A 22,359-nucleotide genomic window follows, 5' to 3' on the forward strand; every position below is an offset into this window, starting at 1 on the left:
TAAACATCTAGCAGTGCACAGAGAAGTTTCCTTGCACACCCCTACCCTACTCCTAAGACAAAGAATTATCAGCCCCAAATATCAGTAGTGCCAAAGTTGAGAAACTTGTCTATGGGTATAAATCCCCAGGGAAAAGAATCTTCTTAGACCTGAGTAGTACTGTTGATATTTGTGCCCAAATTTTAGGGAGCTTTAGATAAGCAGGGCTTCTGGATAAATGGACTTCTTATTACTCAGTGGAGCTGCCAGGTCACCAGCATCCTTTGAGAGTTACTAGAAGTATCTGATCATTAAGGCAGCATTTATTGCAACTTGTTCTGCACCAAATACTACAGTAAATACATGGGACAAAGAAGGCAGTTCTCTGCTCTTAAAGAGCTCAAAGTTTCAGTAATCAGGTATATATATATATGTGTGTGTGTGTGTGTGTGTATAATACAGCTATTGATGGAATTTAAAAAGTAAAAATGAGAAGTACTGTTTAGAAGTGACATTTGGAAAATTAGTTATTTTGCTTCTTTTAAGTAAAGGGGAATCAATGTATAGAAAAGGCATTCTACATTATGTATGTGGGAGTAGTGCAAACAAAAGCAGAAATCTTGGAGAATGAACACGAATGTAAGCAGATACAGTTCAACTGGAGTGAAAGTACCATGTTAAGAAAAACTGAGTGATGTTTTGGAGTGGTGGCTCTAAGGAGTAAAATTATCACAGAGAACATATATTTGGAATATCAGAGAGCCATTCATGTATGTGTGTTTGTGTCTGTCTGTCTGTCTTTTGGAGGACAGATTATAATGCAGTGAGATAGGAGTATGGCAACATCCAGGAGACTGTTTCATTTGCACAGATTGGCAGTGACTTGATTTTAATGTATATTAAGAATTTTTTTAAATGACATTAAAAGCAAAGCTAGGTTCCTTCTTTCCCTTATTTGTAAGTTTTTAAAGAGGCGGGGAGTTGAAAGGAACAGCCAGGAATGGTCCTCTGGGAAGGATAATGGTTTTATTGAAGATGCTCAATCTTTGGGTTTCTTTTCTCTCCCCAGGAACTTCGAGGAGTGTCCAGCAGTTTCTGGCTATGTGTGACAGGGGTGAAACTTCCGAAGGGGTCAAGTACACAGGAAAGACTTTGAACTACCGGAGTCTCCCCCATCGTTCCAGAACAGATGCCTCCCGGGGACTGTGGTCAGAGGCCAACCAGCATGTTGGGGCCAGATTCCTGACTACTCCAGGGTGCAAGCCTCAGCTAACCCACACTGCCACACTACCAGAAAGACACCAGGGCCTTCAGGTTCCTCATGCTCAGTCCTGGGGGGATCTTTTCCATTCACCCTCCCACCCTCCTGTTGTTCACCCTGTGTCGCCACCATCAAGCAGTCTTTGTGTACCCCTGAGGTCAGCTTGGAATTCAGGTCCTGTTCCAGGGTTTCGAGCCCCTGGTCCTCGAAGAGTAGATATGCCCCCGGATGATGACTGGAGGCAAAGCAGTTATGCCCTGCCATCTAGGCACAGGAGGACAGGGAGAGAGGAGTTTCTGTTTGTCCTAGCAGATGCCCCTAGCAGAGAACAGATCAGGGCTAGAGCCCTGCAGCACAGCAGGTGGTAAGGGTCACCCCTTTCCTCTCCTGGAGCCACAGCTTTCTCTGTTAAACTGTACTGCAGCAGAGTTGGTACCCTGCATCCCTGCCAGGGTTGTGCAAGTCTTATCTCAACACAGAGTTGGCAGTTTCTCCCAGGGGTGCCAGGAACCCCTAAGGAGACCTGGCTCTTTGAGGGAATATTTGAAACTTCAATTTCCATTCACCTAGCAAAAGGAAGCAGCTGCTGTTTAGGGTTTTATTTGATCCACTTTAAAGATGAATCCATGTTACTCTGGACACCAGCCATTCATTAGGATCTTAGGGTCACCATTTTATTCTTGAATACTCTAAGCCCTCATATTCTGTTCCCTGTTATATTACCAACTTCTATGCTTTGTTTTATCCACCTATCCCTATGATCCAACCTTCTGTCTTCTCCATCCCTCATCCTTGGCGGGACATGTAGCCCTGTAGTCTTGGTCCTGACCACATCATTCAGGCTAGCCCACCTGCCCGGACTGTCAGCCTTCCCTCAGCCCCAAACCTTAGGCCTAGAATGTGGGGCTGCCAACATAACATTTACTCTTCAGAACAAATGGGAGTCAGGCACACTAACATACCCTCCTGTCCTCAGCAGCACAGCCATTACTGCCACTTGCTCAGTCGCCGCTGTAAACCCTCAGAGTCAGCTGAACTATTTTAGGGCCAAACATACTGTTTTTGTAAAGTATTTTTCATTAATAAATCTATAAGATAGTTCTATTTAATTCCTTGTCATTTAATTGTCTATTTGATTCCTTTTATATTTTCTTGCTCTTTTGTATTGGGCTGGGGAAGCAAGAAATAGCAATTCCCAGTGGCCTGGGGCTCAGTATATGGCTTTTGACTGAGTGAAAGTGAGGAGCCAAAGAGGAGTTGAAGACTGGTTGAAGGGTATGTATTCAAGGTAGGAGTCAATGAGTCCTAATATGGAGTGACTTTCGTTGTTGTTATTGCTGCTAGTATATTTTCTATCCCTTTCCTGCCAAGAGGCACTCAACACATTACATACTTTCTCCTTCACTCCTCAGGGAGATTTTCTGGGATTCAGACTCCTCTTACAAACTCACTCCTGATCTAGGTACCCGTTGTGCCCTCCCTCTACAAGTTTATCATGTGCCTCTTATCCCTTCCTTGCTCACTTCATATGGCTGCCCCTTCCCTTCCCTCCAGAATTATATGGCACTTCCATGTAAGAAAGATCCAGTTTCACCCCTTCCTCACTCGAAAATTCATCTCCCTCTAAAAAATAGTATGTGAGCTCCCTTAGCAAACATTACCCACTGGGCATTTCTCTTTTTCTTAGATTATTCCAGCTCTCGGGATCATTAAGATTGACAAGTCAAGAGGTAGAGAGATGGTCTTTAAGTCGTTTGGACTGTTGCTTGCCTGAGCACATGTAGAATTGAGCAGGAGGATGGGCAGGCATTTCTCACTCTATCCTACTTGAGTCCTATGCCATCAAGATATATAGATCTGGGACTTCCCTGGCAGTCCCGTGGTTAAGACTCCGCGCTTCCACTGCATAGGGCACAGGTTTGATCTCTGGTTGGGGAACTGAGATCTGACATACCTCTCAGTGCAGCAAAAAAAAAAAAAGATATATAGATCTTAGGATATTCTGATCCCTGCTACTGATCCAGTACCTCTCCTGGGGTTCAGTTCAGTCGCTCAGTCGTGTCCGACTCTTTGCGACTCCATGAATCACAGCATGCCAGGCCTCCCTGTCCATCACCAACTCCCGGAGTTCACTCAAACTCATGTCCATCGAGTCGGTGATGCCACCCAGCAATCTCATCTTCTGTCATACTCTTCTTCTAATAATTATCCATTGAACAATCATTTCTTGTCCCAATACTCCCTTCCCCAAGAGTGTACATCTCTTTAAAGTTTCCGTAGAAAACCTGGGCCCACATTCTATCGTAGAGGTATTTCTTATGAGGAACTAATTTCCAATTCCCTATTGCCTTCGAAATCTCTTTTCTCAGTGAATTAAGAGGGAGGCTGTGTCCTTTTCAGGTGAATTTCGTAGACTCTTTGAACATCTCAGTGACAAAACCCTTCCTTTCCTCTTACCTGTTTTGATTCTGAACCCTTGGAGACTAGTCTGCTCTACCTGCATTCTTTGTGCTTTCAGACTCTTGACAATTCCAGGCTCTAAACACAAGGGCCAGATTCTCTCTCAAACTCCATTCTGAACCGTTGCTTCGCTCTAGAACCTACAACGCTTCCTCTAGTTCTTCTGTCAGTTATCAATCGAAGTACCCGGATCTGATAGTCAAATTGTTATACTTTTTTTTTTTTCTCTCTATTTGCGGGAGATTCTTAGGTTTGGTCAGGTCTCCCCATCTTTCTAGGGGCTCCATGAAAGCCGGTGTCGTGTTCCCTAGCACTCATTCACCGCAGGAACTAGCTACAGACAAATCATCTCTCCTCACTCTTTTATTTCTGCTTGCCCAGAATTTTAAGCTGATCCCTTGGCATGGTCTTGTTTCTCTCCTAGCTTCAGTAATTTTGCTCAAGTCCCTAGAGCCTGCTCCGCCCCCGCCCCCGCAAGCGCGGTGCATGCCGGTCTTAGCCCCTCTGTAGGGAAAGAGGGTCCGCCATGTTCCCCGGCGGCGCCGCCGCTTGGCTCTGGTAGCCGCCGCCCCCGCCCCCAGCCCCGCCCGGCCCAGCGCGTAGCCGAGCCCCGGGCCCAGCATGGCCGCCCCGGAGCCGGCCCGGGCTGCACCGCCCCCACCCCCGCCCCCGCCGCCCCCTCCCGGGGCTGACCGCGTCGTCAAAGGTGAGAGGTGGACGAAGCCCTGGGGGCCTGGCCTGATGAGATAGCTGTGTGAGGGCGGGCGGGAGACCGTCCCCTCCGGAGCGGGCCCGGAAGGGCGGGCGAGTGAGTGGCTGCCTCACTTGGGGAGTGGCCCCTGGGCGGGCCCCTGCTGGGCTGGGCTGGGTCGGTGGCGGCGGCTCCGAGGTCTCTCGCTTGCCTTCGGGCCGTGGCAGAGGTTTCGTTCTGTAGGTCTCCTAGCTGGAGGGGTGAGGCTACTAGTCGCAGTGAGCCTCTTTCTTTTCCTGCCCGCCGTGTCAAAGCGGCCCAGAGGCCGCGATTAGCTTCCTGCACCGCGACAGCTGCACGCCTGGCTTGCCGGGGCGAACGGAGGGGCTCTGAGACCTTCAGCCACGCGGGGCTGGGCGATGAGCAGTCAGAAATCACCTCGCCTTTGGCCCACGCCTGCTCCCCTGTGACAGCCATCCGCCCTATTCGCGCCTAGTTAATGCCAGCCGCAGGGGTTCGCACTCGGCCCTCAGGTGTCACCCCGCGCGGAAATTGGGGGAACTGTATGGGATTGGACAAGGGTGAAGGGACAAACCAGAATTTGAGGGCCCCGGCTTTAAGTGCATAACAGATGAAAAAAAAGACAGTTTAAAAAAAAAAAAAAAAAGAGCTTCGGGGATAGGAAGAAGCATTTACTTAGAACCCGCAACACTGGTCAGAGGGCAAGAGGGGTTAGCCCTCCCGTGCATGCAAACGCCTACAGACTCCCCCTAGAAGAAAAAATTAAATATTTCTCAGCTGGTGCAGAATTTATGATTGTTTAACTACAACAGGTCATCACATTAATTTGAAATAGAGAAATTGAAGGCTAATTTAGAATTGCTTAAAATTTCCATGCTTTCTGGGAGAGCCCATCAACTTCAAACCCTGCTGTGGAGGTGAAGAACATAATTTGAAATGATTTTTCTTTATCATGTAGCTTGGTCAATAAATTGAAATCATTTTAGAATAAAGTTTTCTTTATTGTATCACATTTATTTTTGAAAGATAGATACTTCTTTTATTTGTTTTATTTATTTCATTCAACTTCTCAAACATACTGGCGTAATGTTTAAACACTGTTAGCCCAGTTTTGGAAATCTGACTAGACATGTTTCCATTAAAATATTTAAAAACAAGAAAAACTTTTTGTTTTGTGGTTTTTATCAATTCTAGCCTCCTTTAATGATAATACTAATTTGTATCTAGATTTATGTAGACAATTTTAAAAGCTTAATCGTGTATATATTCGGGCCAGGCATCAGCTGAAAAAAGCTTTTATGGAATCCTTGTCCCAAGAAGTCTTTTGAAAAAGAGAAAGAAAAAAGATTGGCAGTTCAGACATTCATGCTATCTTGAAGTTTTGTTGGGTTGGGAATAGGAGACATGAGCTGCCTGTTAATTTTCTGACAGTATGCCTGTGCTGTGTTAATTTCCCCTGGCACTTTTCACCCTACTATTAGATGGGACCACCAGTCACATTTCTGAACAGTAAGTTTATGCTGTACTTAGCTTGTGAATCTTCTTGTTTTTTTTGTCATTTATATGGTAATGTTTCCCTTGTACTGCTTTAATACAGTAAAAATAAGATTCCAGACAGGGCATATTCCTTAGGAGTGGGTTGTGAATATAAGACATAGTCATATTTGCAGTTTATTGGTATGAAATAAAAGTCATTTGATTTAGGTAAATGGGAGTTTGTTGATATAGAAAATCATAGTCGAAGTCTTGGATATAAGGTCCCATGTACTTAGTAGTATGTTCTTCAAGACAACTTTCATTTCTTTATGGAATTCGTTAGCTAGTTGGAATGGCAGATACGGATCACATGCTTTAGAGACAGTGTGCAATAGACTGGTTAGTGATGCTCCAGGAGTTTTTGGCTTCCTTGGAAGTTACTGGGAAACTTACCTTTCATTATAGAAATCTTTTATATTTCATTTTCAAGCTTCTTTCTTGCCTTCCTCAGTAAGTAATTGTAATATAATGTTGCATTTGATGATAACACCAGTTTGCTGAAGCTATATAACCACGGTGCTAATTCAACTTAAGTTTAACTTGTTACAAATCTAGATTTAAGTCTAGTATGTGCTAGTTTTGCACCATTTCATAGTGGTAAGGTTATAGAGACCATTATTGGCATTGAATATAAATAGTATTTTACTCCCTGAAACTTTCCCCTGTTGTTTCAGATTTTATACTCTTACACTTCTAGCCAAGAGGCCTGTGTTTTATGGTCACATAGGTTTTAAAGGGGAATAGGTCTTCTGTGTTTAGTATCAAATGCCTGAATTTCACATCATGTGAAGTTTGAGGTCTTGGAATATGGTAGGTGATCCATGTATAAATTATCTGTTCACTGAAATTATTAGTGGTAATTCCATATCCCTGATGATGGGTGATTAGGTTTCCTGGTTCATTAAGACAGTTCAGTTCTGGGCCTGCTCCAGCTTCTGGCTCTGGTAAATTCATCTGTTTGAAAGTTGGTGGAGCCCAAGTGGTTTAGGTGAGAGAGTATGCCCTCTTAACTATTTTCTGTTAAGCATTTTTCTGTCTTTAGCTAACATAGTAAGTTGGCAATAAGAAAATAGAAACAAACTAGGAAGAACAGTTAATTTTTCCTAGTGCCTTTTTGCCACATCAGCAAAATTGGTGTGTGTAAAATTAAAGCATAAAACCCTGAATTTATTTATATTGTTCTTCCTCCTCCCCCTGAAATTTACTTGACCTGAAATGTCCAGGTACTTACTTTTTTCCCTCAGATACTTTTAAAATGTACTTTTTGCTGTACAGAAGAGGTCCCAGATTTGTAAAACTAGATTTTCCCTTGAAATTAATAAATCTATTACACTTAATGCAAAAATTCACCTTTATTGCTTACATTGCATTGTCTGTTTTGTGTATGTGTTCATTTTAGCACCCACAGTGCTACTCACTTTCTTTTTTATTCAGCATGTTTTATTCCCTAGGTTTTATTATCCTTATCTCTTAAATTATCAGACTTTGAGATTGAACCAAAATGTGTGTGTTGTAAGTTTTTTACCTGTTACGTATCTAATGGGCAGCCTTATGATTCATTTAGGTTCTGTTGCCTGCCGCCCTGCTTAAAAATCAGAGGTTGTTTGGCTAATGTGTTTTCCAGTACCTTAGCTTTAATAGGATTGCTTATTTTCATTACAGATTTTTAGATGACCCACATAGGTCTTGGAGTCACATAGCTTCTTCAAATGTGTGAGTGTGTGTGTGTGTGTGTGTGTGTGCGCGATCGCGTGCGTGCGCTAATTCTAGTTCATTATGTTTGCTTGTTTTTTTGAATGATTTTATTTATTTATGGCTGTGCTGGGTCTTTGTTGCTGTGTTTTCTTTTTTCTAGTTGCAGAGAGCAGGGGCTACCGTTTAGTTGTAGTACGAGAGCTTCTCCTTGTAGTGGCTTCTCTTGTTGCAGAGCATGGACTGTAGGGCGTGTGGGCTTCCGTAATTGTGGCACGTGGGCTCAATAGTTGCGGCTCCCAGGTTCTAGAGCACAGGCTCAATAGTTGTGGTGCATGGGCTTAGTTACTCCGTGGCATGTGGGTGGGATCTTCTCAGAACAGGGCTCGAACAAGTGTCTCCTGCAATGAGAGACAGATTCTTTACCACTGAGTCATAGGGAAGCCCTAGTTCATTCTATTTTAAAGCAACTTGATTTTTAATTTTTTTTTAAACAAAATCTGTTGTATGGACTTAACCTATCTAAAAAAGATAATTCTTGAAAATGATTTTCCTTTTCTTTTTTACCCTAGTCAAACTGTTAAGCATACTAAAATAAATCTTCAGTACCATGTGTCCTAGAGAAAGCAGGGGAACAGAGAATAGTGTGTGTGTATGTGTGCATGCGTGTGTGTGTGTGTATGAGACAGAGAGAGCAGTGAGAAGGAAAGAGAACACTCTGGCAACAAGTCATCTTAGAAGGAAAATGCCAAGGAAGAAATACAGGTGCTCAGTAGTGAGGCAAAAGCTTCAGGTTCCGGTGCTATTGAATGAATTGGCAAGAGTTATGAGGAAAAGTTGGGTGAAAGAATTTTGATTTATTAGATGAGATGTGTTTTAGTGCCAATCCTATGATTTCATTTCAGTATAAAAATGTTTATTTTTACATAGAGATGAAATAAGCTAACACTAATTGACATTTTTATATGGTATGTAAAATTTATTTTTGAAATTCAAAGTAACCAAATAGCAACTACTTATTTAATGCCTGCCATATACCTAAAAATTGTTCGGAAACAGTGTAAAAGGTAAAATACAATCTTGGTCCTTGGGGAAATAGGTTCTCATGAAAAGTTAATAATTTATGTCATAAGGCTGTGTGATTAATAATTGCCAGTTAAGTGGCAGACCCAGCAAGTTGAGTTCAAAGGAGATAGGAATGAATCTAGATTTGATTGGTCTAACAAGGGTTTGTATAGGAAGAAAGAGCTTTGAGGATGGGTAGGATTCAAATAAGCAGAAGATTGGGACCATTTATTTGTGCATCATTTATTGAATACCTCTTTGTACCAGACATTATACTAGGCATTAGGGATACGGAATTGAATTAGATATATTAAGTAAGATAGATTTTTCTTGGAGGCAGTCTAGTGGAGGAGACGCTATTGCAAATAAATAATATAATGAATTAGGTACGAAGTGCTGTTGGAGCTGTATAGAGGGAATTGACTCTTACTTGGAGAGAAAGCTTCACTGAAAGGATTATATTTTGAGGGGAGCCTTACAGGATGAGTAGAATTTCTCCAGATATTAAGGTGGGGCTGAGAAGGAGAAAATATTTTCTAATAGAGAAAACAGCAGTAGAAAGGCATGGAGTTTGAAAAAAGCATGGAGTGTGTGACAGTATTGTGTAAAGTTCTTTGCAAGAAATAGCAGATGAAAAGGTTTTTTTTGCACACCAAGTTGAGGACCTGAAACTTAGGGAGTATAGCCTCTGGATGATTAAGAACACTGGATGATTAAGACTGCCTGGGTTTGAATTAAGACTGCCTAGTTCTGCCTCCGGAGAAGGCAGTGGCACCCCACTCCAGTACTCTTGCCTGGAAAATCCCATGGACGGAGGAGCCTGGTGGGCTGTAGTCCATGGGGTCGCTAAGAGTCGGACACGACTGAGCGACTTCCCTTTCACTTTTCACTTTCATGCATTGGAGAAGGAAATGGCAACCCACTCCAGTGTTCTTGCCTGGAGAATCCCAGGGACGGGGGAGCCTGGTGGGCTGCCGTCTATGGGGTCACACAGAGTCGGACATGACTGAAACGACTTAGCAGCAGCAGCAGCAGCAGTTCTGCCTCAGTCATTTCACTGAGGACAAGATACTGAGTATCCCCAGCCCTCAATTTTCTCATCTGCAAAATACAGTTAATAAAGTTACGGGATTTTTGAAGGATTAACAGAGACAATTCATGAAAATTTGTACCATAGTGCCTGGCCTGACACATTATTGAAAGTTTTAAAGTAGAGGGATGACCCAAATGTTTTGGTTTTTGAAAGGTAACATGATATTGTTGATAAGTGATTACTGATTAAAATGGAAGAGACTAAAATCAGGGTGTCAGAAGGTTAATGGAGTAGTCCAAGTGTAGAATGACCATGGCATGGATGAATTATGAGAAAGAGAAAAACCAAATATGACACAAATCCTGAGTAATATTAGAAAGTAGATATACAGGAGCAATGACTGGATGTGGGAATGAAACAGGTAGAAGAGCAAACTTTTTTAAGAAAACAGTAATGAGACTAATTTTGCTTTAGTGATTGTTTAAATTGAGCAGTTGTAGTTAGAGGCAGAGATTGGAGTGATAGGTAAGAGACAGGGGATGGTTAAGAAGGACTTTGAAAAATAAGTTTCAGACTTTTGTCTCCTTTATTCATTAGTCCTTTTTGGACTAAACAGGAAAGGGTAGAAAAGAAATTAGGGTGGAAACCACCCCAGTATTTTGAGTAGATTTATTTAGCTGTGCTTTGTACAATAAAGGGGGAGGAAAAGTAGAACTTAGATTTTTCTAGTATACAAAGTGATAAGAACTTGAACTAGCATTGCAGCAATGGAGATATTAAAAAAAAGAGAGAGAAAATTTTAAATAGAACTAGAGTCCAGAAAGAGAACAGTGACATCGAAATTTTAAATCTGAGTGACAAAGAATGATGATATCATAACAAAAATAAGCCAGGAAGGAGAAACTAATTTTTGAGGGAAGGGGATCGTGTTCAGAGAACCACCACAAATTAAAAGGAATTCAGGGGATACCTAGAAATTTTGAAGACAGTTCTGTAGTATTTATTGGAGATGGCAATGGCACCCCACTCCAATACTGTTGCCTGGAAAATCCCATGGACGGAGGAGCCTGGTGGGCTGCAGTCCATCTGGTCGCTAAGAGTCAGGCACGACTGAGCGACTTCACTTTCCCTTTTCACTTTCATGCATTGGAGAAGGCAATTGCAACCCACTCCAGTGTTCTTGCCTAGAGAATCCCAGGGACAGAGGAGCCTAGTGGGCTGCCGTCTGTGGGGTCACACAGAATCGGACACGACTGAAACGACTTAGTAGTATTTATTGAACCTTTCCTTAAAGCATGTGGCTAATGCATGCTTCTACCCCTGGCAGCTGGGTGGGTTATACCATTTTTCCTGATCAGGAGATTTTGATGACTCTCAGTCAGAAGAGCATTGTCGCTGTGTTGATATAAGACAAGTGGTACTGGAGTAGCATTCTGAAGACCTCAGTTTCAATCATGACTCTATCCCTTACTAGTTGAAACACCTGGAGAGAGCCATTAACTTGTCTGAACCTGTTATCCTCTCTGTGAAATTGAGATAAAATTGTCCTACCAAACTCATAGGATGTCTCTGAGAATCATAGGATTGTGTATATGAAAGCATTTTGTAAACTGTAAACAAAGCACTAGAAATATATTGTCATTGCTATATAAATTAGTGTACTGCTACTGCTGCTAAGTCACCTCAGTCATGTCCGACTCTGTACGACCCCCATAGACGGCAGCCCACCAGGCTCCCCCGTCCCTGGGATTCTCCAGGCAAGAACACTGGAGTGGGTTGCCATTTCCTTTTCCGATGCAGGAAAGTGAAAAGTGGAAGTGGAGTTGCTCCGTCATGTCCAGCTCTTAGCAACCTCATGGACTGCAGCCTACCAGGCTCCTCCATCCATGGGATTTTCCAGGCAAGAGTACTGGAGTGGGGTGCCATTGCCTTCTCCAAACTTAGTGTAAAGATAAGTAATTTAGAAACTGTAACTCATGTTTCATTAATTCAGTAAATGTTCATTAGTACCTATGTTCTAATCACTAGGTATATGGCGATGAAAGACAGCTTGCTCCCTTTCAAGGAGCTCATAAGCTTGAGGGGGAAGCAAGGTAGTTACAGTGTAGCTGATAGGCACCACGCTGTAGGCGGCATCATATGCTTTGCTATGAAACCACAAAGGAGGGGGCACCATTAACCTAGCCATCTACAGGAACATTTTTCAAGAATTGGAACACTGATATGAAGTTTAAGGACAAAGAAAAATTAGACAAAATGTGGAAATAGTGTACCCATAAATAATAGGGAATGCAGTGTACAGAGGTTTTTTTGATGTTATTTTAAAAATGAAAATAACATCTGGAGTATAGTATGTGACTGGAATATGAGTAGTGGCAAAAGATGAGGGTTGGAAATATAGGCAAGGGTCAGATTAGAAGGGATTTTGTATGACATGTTAAAGTACAGAATTTGGATTTTACGTGATGCATCCAGTTTTGCAACAGGTGGATGTTGAGATCTGAATTTTAAAAAGAGTATTCTGAGTTACTGTGAAACCTGGGCAAAACTGAAAAGATTTTTGTAATTTTGGGGGAAAAAAGTCCTTATTCAGTGTCTTGGGACCAAAGGGATGAAACCAGGTAAGAGAATTATCTAGGACCTGTTTATTGGCTGTGTTAGGGTGAGGAAGAAAAAGACTTTTAGGATAATTTCCAGATAAATAACTATATTGGTTCAGAGGGAAAGTTCATGCATTAAGTTTTGGCTGTGTTAAGTTTAATATACTTATGGAACATCCAAGTGGAGATATTTAATAGTTTAATAGGGATTTCGAGTTTAGTGGCACAGTCTGGACTGAGTAATCTATTTGGGAGTCCACAAAATATAGATTTTGGTTGAAGCCATAGTTATGAATGAGAGGAGTATAATATGAGGACCAAGGACAGAATCCTCAGCCACACTGTCATAGGATTAGGAAAAGGACTAGAAGTTCATGAGATAGGCTAATCAGGTATGACCAGAGAATTATGGGAAAAACCAGGTGAGTGATTTCAAGAACCCAAGAGAAAGAGAGAGTTATAAGGTGAAGGAATAGAGCAGAAGCCAGATAAATGTGGGTTGAGGAAAGAAGACAAAAAGTGAAAAAATGACGGTATCCACTGTAGATTACTCTTTCAAGAAGCTCAGTTGTAAAATATACGATATATATGGCAGAAACAGGGATGAGGAGTAAGGGAAAATTACTTTTGGGGTTGTTTTTAAGATCATAGAGAATTGCGTACAGTCTTCCCTTGGTATCTGTGGGGATTTGATTCCAGGATACCCATCCCTCTTCCAAAATCAGTGGATGCTCAAATCCCTTCTATAAAATGGTGTAATATTTGGATATAGCCTATCTGTATCCTCTCATTTACTTTAAATCATTTCTAAATTACTTATAATACCTAGTACAATGTAAATAATATGTAAATAGTTGCTGCTCCTGCTGCTGCTGCTAAGTCGCTTCAGTCGTGTCCGACTCTGTGTGACGCCATAGATGGCAGCCCACCAGGCTCCCCCGTCCCTGGGATTCTCCAGGCAAGAACACTGGAGTGGGTTGCCATTTCCTTCTCCGATGCGTGAAAGTGAAAAGTGAAAGTGAAGTTGCTCAGTCGAGTCCGACTCTTAGCGACCCCATGGACTGCAGCCCACCAGGCTCCTCCGTCTATGGGATTTTCCAGGAAAGAGTACTGGAGTGGGGTGCCATTGCCTTCTCCGAAGTAGTGCTAGAGAGGCAAATTCAATATTCTCTTTTTGAAATTTTATTTTTAAAATATTTTCTATCTGTGGTTGGTTGAATCCTCACATGCCAACCTGTCATTTTGGAGGGCTGACTGTATGTTTATCTCCTCAAAGGGAAGACCCTATGGAGAGTTGGAGGCAGGAAACACAGAATAAGGGCATGGGTGGGTGGGAAGGGTGACTGAAGTGAAGATGTTGGGGGTGGGGTGGGATTCAAAGCACAGTAGAATGTTTAGTATTGGGTGGGAGGAATCCTCTTTCTTGAGATAGGAAGAAATGTAAAGATGGATACTGGTATAAATGTAGATGGAGAGGAGCAGAAAGATGACATTTGGTCTGAAGGTCTCAATTTTCTCCAAAAAAGATGCAAAGTTGATTACTGAGTAAGAGAGAAATTAAGTTTAGGATTCAAAGAAGAGGTGACCATTTGAAATCTCCACTGAGGAGAATGGGAGAGAGCACAGACAAGGATGTTTAATTGGATTGCTGGCAAGTGCCAATGACCAACAAAGTTGGAGACCATTAATTTGTATAAGCACTGAACTATTTTGATGATTTTTTACTTAATGTCCAACTTTAGAAACTAGCTCATTCAAGAATTGGAGTTTTATAAGTAGAAGTAGAAAAGAACAAAACAATTCAGGATGTTGTTTAAAAAGTGGGTGGTTGATGGGATAGCTTCAAAATTACAGGAAGCAAAGGTTTCCAGAAGTAGTTGATTAGGGGACATGTCCAGGTTCTTCATATAATTGGAGAACAAATAGAGAAAAGGGAGTGAGTCTGAAAGCATTAGAAATTTTGGTCATGGAGTAAGAGATTGGAGTTCAGGATTTCAGAGGTGGAGCAAAAATTATGGGCAAGGCTGAGAAAGTTTAAGTGGAGTGGAGCTCAGAACCTCTCATTTCTTGGGTTTACATAGGCCATCTTCAGGGACATTGATGATGGTGGTGCTTAGAGAGGAGAAAGCTTTTGAACTAGGAACCGGAGTTTCATGTGAGAGTTGACCAGAAGTATAGTAGATGGCTGCTAAGTCACTTCAGTCGTGACCGACTCTGTGCAATCCCATAAACGGCAGCCCAGTAGGCTCCCCCGTCCCTGGGATTCTCCAGGCAAGAACACTGGAGTGGGTTGCCATTTCCTTCTCCAGTGCATGAAAGTGAAAAATGAAAGGGAAGTGGCTCAGTCGTGTGCGACTCTTAGCGACCCCATGGACTGCAGCCTACCAGGCTCCTCCGTCCATGGGATTTTCCAGGCAAGAATACTGGAGTGGGGTGCCATTACCTTCTCCGTAGATGGCTAGGACAAGAATAAACTAGCCAGAAGACATGAACCTCAAAGGAGGCAGCATTTTCTTCTTCACAGGAGTGATGATGTTAGATGTGGAAATGGAGAGCTAAAAGACTGTAGCCTTTTCTGCTCAGAGTGGTGGGAATTCTGGAGGCTGAATTAAGAGGATTGGGAGGGAGGGGAACAGCCTGAGGATGTTCTTGTTCAGTCGCTGAGTCCTGTCTGACTCTGCGACCCCATGAACAGCCACATGCCAGGCTTCCCTGTCCTTCACTGTCTCCCGGAGTTTGCTCTTACTCATGATGTGAATAAAAGAAATACAGAGAAAAAATTCAAGAAGAACTTATTTTGGACAGTTGCGAGTAATGGCAGTGATGAAAAGCACAGACATCTGAATGCTACTTTGGAGTAGAGTTTTCAGGTGGCACAGGCTGTGCCCCACATTTTTTTGGAGGCCTCACTGGGCTGATAGTTTGGAGTCTTTGCTTAGGGTTGGGCAACAGGGGAAAGCTCCTCTGTTTATTGGCCATTCACATTGTATGTACATACATTTATGTGCTGGTTTTTCCCTGTCTAAAACTTAGAAGAGTTGGAACACAGGAATAGTTGGCTAAAGACAAATTAGAAATGTAAAAAAACAATTAAAAACCTAAAATTAGATGGAAATGCTTTAAAAGTACCTTAGGAGTTGCAAAATGGTAGTAGAGAATATTAATTTCTCAATTAATAGCAAATTCAACCCTCTATTGACCACCAGTGTCAGTAATTAATTTCCTATCAGGCCAGATTCTATTTGGTCAGTTTTCTTTTGCTGCTATGGCTCCTTTTTCCACCTGCCAAAGAGCACAGTGCCTTTTTGCCTCTTATTTTCTTATTTACTGATACATTAAAACATTTTTCCAAAACGGTCTACTCTCCCGTTTCAGTGTTGTGTTTAGTTTTCATCTGCTTTTACCAATGGTGACATTTCTTCACCCCTCTACCTGCCCATTCCTTAAAAGGTATTGCAGCTGTTGTTGAGATTTAAAAGTATGCCTTGAATTGAAAAAGAAATGGAAAACACAGGTCTGGGGGCAGTGTATACTTGTTTCCCCCAAATGAGTAAGACATTCTGACTCTTGGTTCAGGAGGAGCAGTAGCTCGGTGTGACTTGCAGTGGGGCATCACAGTGTGCGTGAGAACATGCAGTGCCACAGGTGGCTGGCTGATGCAGGGGAGGGCCTCCCACTTAGGTTTTTAGGAAGTTCTGTATTTTGAACAAAGTTCAGCTATTAGTGGAATTATGTTGTTGATTATTAGGAATTATGTTCTGCATAATCTGGAATGCAGCATCTTAAACAGTATCTCTTTTCCTGAGTAGAGGAAAAATTCTCTTGGCCTGATGAGAAAAATATCCCAGTTTGATCTCAGAAATTTTTATTTAAGAGATATTTAAACTTTATATTTTCATAATGTCCCAAAAGTAACTTTTGATTTATTTAGCAATTGTTAATTTCTGTAGTTTTTAAACAGTTGATTTACTGATAGTGGCAAATTAGGTTATAGCATACAGTATGCTGCTGCTGCTGCTAAGTCACTTCAGTCGTGTCCGACTCTGTGCGACCCTATGGACGGCAGCCCACCAGGCTCTGCCGTCCCTGGGATTCTCCAGGCAAGAACACTGGAGTGGGTTGCCATTTCCTTCTCCAATGCATGAAAGTGAAAAGTGAAAGTGAAGTCCCTCAGTCGTGTCTGACTCCTAGCGACCCCATGGACCGCAGCCCACCAGGCTCCTGTGTCCATGGGATTTTCCAGGCAAGAGTACTGGAGTAGGTTGCCCTTGCCTTCTCCGATAGCATATAGTATAATAGTCTGTTTAATCTTTGGTTGAAGAAAAACATACATTAATAAAGGTTTTTATGTTTTTAGAATCTGACATAGCTATATTTGAGCGGCCCCATGGACTGTAGCCCACCAGGCTCCTCTATCCATGGGGATTCTCCAGGCAAGACATAACTGGAGTGGGTTGTCAGGCACTCCTCCAGGGGATCTTTGCAACCCAGGGATCGAACCCGGGTCTCCCGCATTGCAGGTGGATTCTTTACCATCTGAGCCACCAGGGAAGCCCTATTTGGGGTACTTTAATGCCTTGTTCTAGATGCAGTAAAATAATGGGAATAAATGTGTTCTCAAGAAGGGGGCGGGAAAAGCAAGTTTTGTTTTACTATCAAAAAAACATAAAAGCTAGAGAGATTGATGATTTCAAAGTCTTTTAGAAATGGTTTATATTCCTCTGCTTTAGTTCTTATTTCACTTCTAAGAACTGAGCTCTTCCTAAATCATTTTTCTGCTATGAGAATATGGTTATTTATTATTCTTTCTTAGGTAATTGATAAAATTCTAACCCAGTCCCCTGTTTTAGTTACTTTAAGTTGAACTGTGAAGAAGCAGTCCATCCTATACTTCGCCAGTCTTCTGTATAATAATTGATAATCACAGTGATGGTCAGGAAGATACTGTGTAGTCTATGCCCATACACAAAGTGAGTTTTTTCTTTAAAAATTTATTTCAGAAAAGAGAGAAATACATTTGGGTCTATATGTAGACTACATTCTTACTATAAATTTCTTTCTTTTTTTTTTGAAAAACAAAGTACTATTTGGTAAAAAGCCTAAAACTGCTTCAACCCAAGCTGATTTTGAATGCATAAAGAGGTCATTTGTTGGATTCAGTTAAAAAGGAATAAAAAATTTTAACAGATATATAATAACTTTTCCTAGGCACATGACCTTAAGGTAGATGCCATTGAAAATGGACTTTCATGTTCTCTATTCCACTTAACAGATTTCAATTTAAAACAATACAGTTGGTAAATACTTGCGGAAATCATAAATATATGCTACAGGAGTAAAAAGGCCAACTATTTCAGTAGTTAGACAAGTGGAAATTGTGTTTTAGGATAAATTTGCAGCAATAGCATTGAACATGTATTTAAAAAGTGCTGTATCTTAAGCAACTTAAATGGAAGGGAGGATGATTTGCTTATAAAAGTGTTTTAGATGACGAAAAATGAATCCAGTGGCAAGGAATGCACTGCTGTCAAAAATGTGTGTAAAGATTTTGAATGAAACTGTTATGTGAAAAATGAAGGTGAGAGAAAAAGCAGTATTTTATTAATATTATTTTAAGTATATATATGCATCTAGATTAATTTAAATCTGTAAGTAAACGTTTGGCTGTTTTAATCTATATTTCTAGAAATTTCTGGGCTTCCCTGGTAGTTCAGCTGATAAAGAATCCTCCTGCAATGCAGGAGACCCTGATTTGATTTCCTGGGTCAGAAAGTTCCCCTGGAGAAGGGATAGGCTACTCTCTCCCATATTCATGGGCTTCCCTGGTGGCTCAGACCATAAAGAATCCGCCTGCAGTGTAGAAGATCTGGATTCAATACCTGGGCTGAGAAGATCCGCTGGAGGAGGCATGGCAGCCCACTCCAGAATGCTTGCCTGGAGAAACCCCATGGACAGAGGAACCTGGCAGGCTATGGTGCATGGGGTCGCAGAGTCGGACACAACTGAGCAACTAAACACAGCACAGAAATTTCTGCTCAAGTTGGCCAGCAGGCATTGTTTTATATATTTTTATTGGGAAGTTGGTCAGTCACCTTATATTTGGGATTTCTATTTATGCTTGTATGATATTATATTTATTATACTTCATTTAAGATGAAGAGTGTGTAATATGTTTTGAGAGTTTTATCAAAAAATGTTTTAGTTAGCTTTAGTTAAAGCTAGGGAGAAGGCAATGGCACCCCACTCCAGTACTCTTGCATGGAAAACCCCATGGATGGAGGAGCCTGGTGGGCTGCCTGGTGGGCTGCAGTCCATGGGGTCGCTAAGAGTTGGACACGACTGAGTGACTTCACTTTCAGTTTTTCACTTTCATGCGTTGGAGAAGGAAATGGCAACCCACTCCAGTGTTCTTGCCTGGAGAATCCCAGGGGCAGGAGGCCTGGTGGGCTGATGTCTATCCGGGTCACACAGAGTCAGACACGACTGAAGTGACTTAGCAGCAGCAGCAGTTAAAGCTAAAACATTTCTTTTAGTTAAAGAAAGCTCTAGTTATCCTGAAAAAACTTAATTTTGTGAGACAATTCATTTTTCTAATAATTCTCATGTTGTTATATATAATTTTAAAAAGAAGTATAATTTGATTTCTCTTTTTAAGAAAGCTTTTAAATGTTAATACCTCTATCTAGTAAATGAAGAAACAAAACAAAAACTTCAGCTTTTCAGTTTTGACTCTTACTTACCTAGATCCATTGATTAGTTTTTATGTTAATATATTAATAGTGATTTTTTTTATTAATTAAAAAAATTGCAGCTGTTCCTTTCCCCCCAACACATCGCTTGACATCTGAAGAAGTATTTGATATGGACGGGATACCCAGGGTTGATGTTCTGAAGAACCACTTAGTAAAAGAAGGTCGGGTAGATGAAGAAATTGCACTTAGAATTATCAATGAGGGTGCTGCCATTCTTCGGAGAGAGAAAACCATGATAGAAGTAGAGGCTCCAATTACAGGTACACTTATTTATGTTTTGGATATTATTTTTTTTACTGTACCATTATTTACCTAATTATAAAACTGTTTCTTCTTCATGCATATTATATACTAAATTAGTATTACATGGACATTATCTTGAATTTCCAGATTATTTCCTATAACTTTTGAAAGTTTTTGCCTGTTTTCAATGAAGAAACATGATCCTAAATAATCTGAGTGCAGAAGTTAGTCTAATATGCTTTTATGAAGGTTTCATCAGTTGAGTTGGCCATCATTGAATTTGATTCAACAAATACTTATTTACTATGCTTTCAGTCATCAGGGGCAAATACCTCAGTGCCATATCAGATACCAAAAATGATCATTCAGAAGTCATCAGAAAATAAGGAGTTAGAATGGATATTTTACTGCCAATATAATTTTATCATCCTAAGATGTGCATGCTTGACTTCCTAAAGAAGAGTTTTATAAATTTAGATGAAAATTTTGTCACTTACTACAAATTTTAATACTCTTGTTATATCTTGTTCTAGATCTTGAGCACATGAACAGTTGGGTACACATTATCCCTGTCATGACTCTTCATAGATTGCTTCCGTCTTAGACCTTTCTTGATAGAATTTTATGCTCTCTCTTATGTAGACGAAATTAGAATTTAAGTAAAATTTGTTATTTTAGAGTTTTTTTTTCATATCTAATAATCTTCTTGTTTCAGTGTGTGGTGACATCCATGGCCAATTTTTTGATCTGATGAAACTTTTTGAAGTAGGAGGATCACCTGCTAATACACGATACCTTTTTCTTGGTGATTATGTGGACAGAGGTTATTTTAGTATAGAGGTAATAATCATATACTATCATTTGATTTGCTTTTAAGTGTTATCATAGATGATTTCTATTACTTCCTCATAAAATAAGTTCTTTAAATTACCTGTGTTGGGTTCTTTTTAATACTTCTACATATTCTGAAGTTTTTAGGTAAAGCTATTATTTATTCCTCTTTTGTCTTGCAAACTATTCTCTTAATTTTTTTGTGTGTTACTGTAATTACCATTTCCCAGTGGAAATTATAAGCAAAATGAGGGGCCTTTATTGCCCTGTTATCTAGTGGCCCTGAGGAGCTAATGCTGTTTATCTCTCTTGCCCTTAAAGGCATTTAGCCATGCAAAAAAAAAAAAAAAAAGATTAATTGTATTTTTCTAATTAAATAAAATAGAATGCTTTTATCACTTAAACTCTACTGCTTCTGTCTTTCCTCCTGTAGCCATTAAGACCCAAGTATATCATATGGAATCTTTATGTATTCTAAAAGTATTAATCAGCTTTTAAAAACTTGAGAGGCATTAAAATGACCTGTTTATTATCACTTAATAGTAGATTGTTCTTTTTGCTCCTTTTACTTTTCTAATTATAAAAATTAAGACATAGAACAATTTGTGTTTTCTAATATATGCATTTCTCCCCTTTTTTGGAATGAAAATGAACTCCTATTATAATGTTCTGTAACTTCTTTTTTTTATTAATTCCTATGCTCTGATGTCATGCCAGTTCAACTATAAATTTATAGCATCATTTTTAATAGCTGCATTGTATTCTGTTGACTAAACTAGTCACAGTCAATCAATTCTTATTGTTAGGCATTTAAGGTATTCCCAGTTTTTTGCCATGGCAGTTGATGCTTCAGTGGACCATATTATTTATACGTCTTTATATACTTGCCCAGTTATTTCTATAGGACAAATTCTTAGAGGTTAAATTGTTGAGTAGAAGCTCCGCAAATAGATAGGTGTGTTATCATTAATGTGTTTCAAGCATATTAAAAGCAGTTAACATGCTTGATTAATTTTTACAACAAAGTTATGAGGTAAGTACTATTATTTTATCCATTTTATAGAGGAGCCTGAGGCTTGGAAAGGTTAAATAACTTGCCCAAGGTCATATTGTTAGTAAGTGGTGGAGCTAGGCACTTTGAGCCTGTGCTTTTAACCATGTCCTCCACTAGATATTGAAACCTTACCTGATGAATTTCTATGCCAGTTACTGCTGTTTACGTCTCCTGTAGTGTTTTCAGCCTCCGTTCTGAGGTATACTGGGATCCCTGGTGGGAAAGGGAGGTCCGGGCTCTGTCCATCCAAATTCCCTTGGCAATTTTATCATCCTGAGTTGTTCTTTCTGTCCATAGTGTCATCATCAGCCCCTCTCAGTCTTCCCTTGGAGCCTTCAGAAAGCTAGAAATTGGCCCTTCTTGATAGAAAGACTGGGGCCTTTGACAGAAACAATAGAACAATTTTAGGACGCTTAGTTGGTAACTGAGCGTTTGGTATTAGAGGGTTTTGTAGCAGACTTTTTTTTTTTAAACAAGACTTTTTTTTTTAAGTTTTTTTTTTTTTTTCAATGTGGACCAATTTTAAAGTCTTTATTGAATTTGTTATACTTTTGTTTTTGTTTTCTGTTTGGTTTTTTTGACACGTGTGATCTTAGTTCCCCCATCAGGGACTGAACCCCCATCCCCTGCACTGTAAGTCTTAACCACTGGACCACCAGGGAAGTCCCTGTAGCTGACTCTTTTAATTCATTTTATTGTTGGAAAGTAATAAAGAATCAGAATAAGTGAAAAGGGCAGGTATTTATTAAGTACTTACCAGGCTTAATTATTTTTTTTCTTGTGAATAAAATGAAATGTGTTACACATTTCAGTTAACCTTAACTTGTTTCAAACAAAGTTTGTGGGAATTCCCTGGCAGTCCAGTGGTTAGGACTCCACACTTTCACTGCCAAGGACCCAGGTTTGATCCCTGGTCAGGGAACCAAGACCTGCAAGCTATGCAGTGCAGCCAAAAAAATAAAGAGTTTGTATTTTCTTTTTGTATGTGATCATGTAAACCAAACTTATTTACATATGAAATAGTCTTTCCTTTTTTTAAACCAAATAAGTAATATGTGAGTCTGTTTCTTAGGTGTATTTAGAGAAAAATAGCTGCTGTTCTAATATTCTTTTTATTTAAAATTGCATTGTCTTTGAATCA

General features: G+C 40.4%; 2 protein-coding genes across 15 annotated transcripts in view; both read left to right on the plus strand.

Moving 5' to 3' along the window:
- The window catches only part of USP54 (ubiquitin specific peptidase 54), a 63,190-nt gene extending 60,841 nt beyond the window's left edge, over nucleotides 1-2,349 (plus strand). For all 7 annotated transcript variants that reach the window (XR_015156813.1, XM_086382021.1, XM_086382022.1 and 4 more), the window contains one exon: nucleotides 1,049-2,349. Coding sequence is in view for 6 of the 7 variants with exons in the window: in XM_086382021.1 (XP_086238147.1) it covers nucleotides 1,049-1,608 (560 nt within the window). In the remaining variant the exon portion in view is untranslated. The remainder of the gene's footprint in view (nucleotides 1-1,048) is intronic.
- A 1,857-nt stretch (nucleotides 2,350-4,206) lies between these two features.
- PPP3CB (protein phosphatase 3 catalytic subunit beta) overlaps nucleotides 4,207-22,359 on the plus strand; it is a 47,934-nt gene continuing 29,781 nt past the window's right edge. For all 8 annotated transcript variants that reach the window (XM_086382061.1, XM_086382066.1, XM_086382062.1 and 5 more), the window contains exons 1-3: nucleotides 4,207-4,406; nucleotides 19,150-19,350; nucleotides 20,049-20,173. In XM_086382061.1, the coding sequence (XP_086238187.1) occupies nucleotides 4,322-4,406; nucleotides 19,150-19,350; nucleotides 20,049-20,173 (411 nt within the window). In that variant the 5' untranslated portion in view covers nucleotides 4,207-4,321. The remainder of the gene's footprint in view (nucleotides 4,407-19,149; nucleotides 19,351-20,048; nucleotides 20,174-22,359) is intronic.

Source organism: Bos grunniens, chromosome 28, assembly GCF_055505025.1.
Source record: "Bos grunniens cultivar Pamir isolate PY7600 chromosome 28, Bosgru_T2T1.0, whole genome shotgun sequence".
NCBI lineage: Eukaryota > Metazoa > Chordata > Mammalia > Artiodactyla > Bovidae > Bos > Bos grunniens.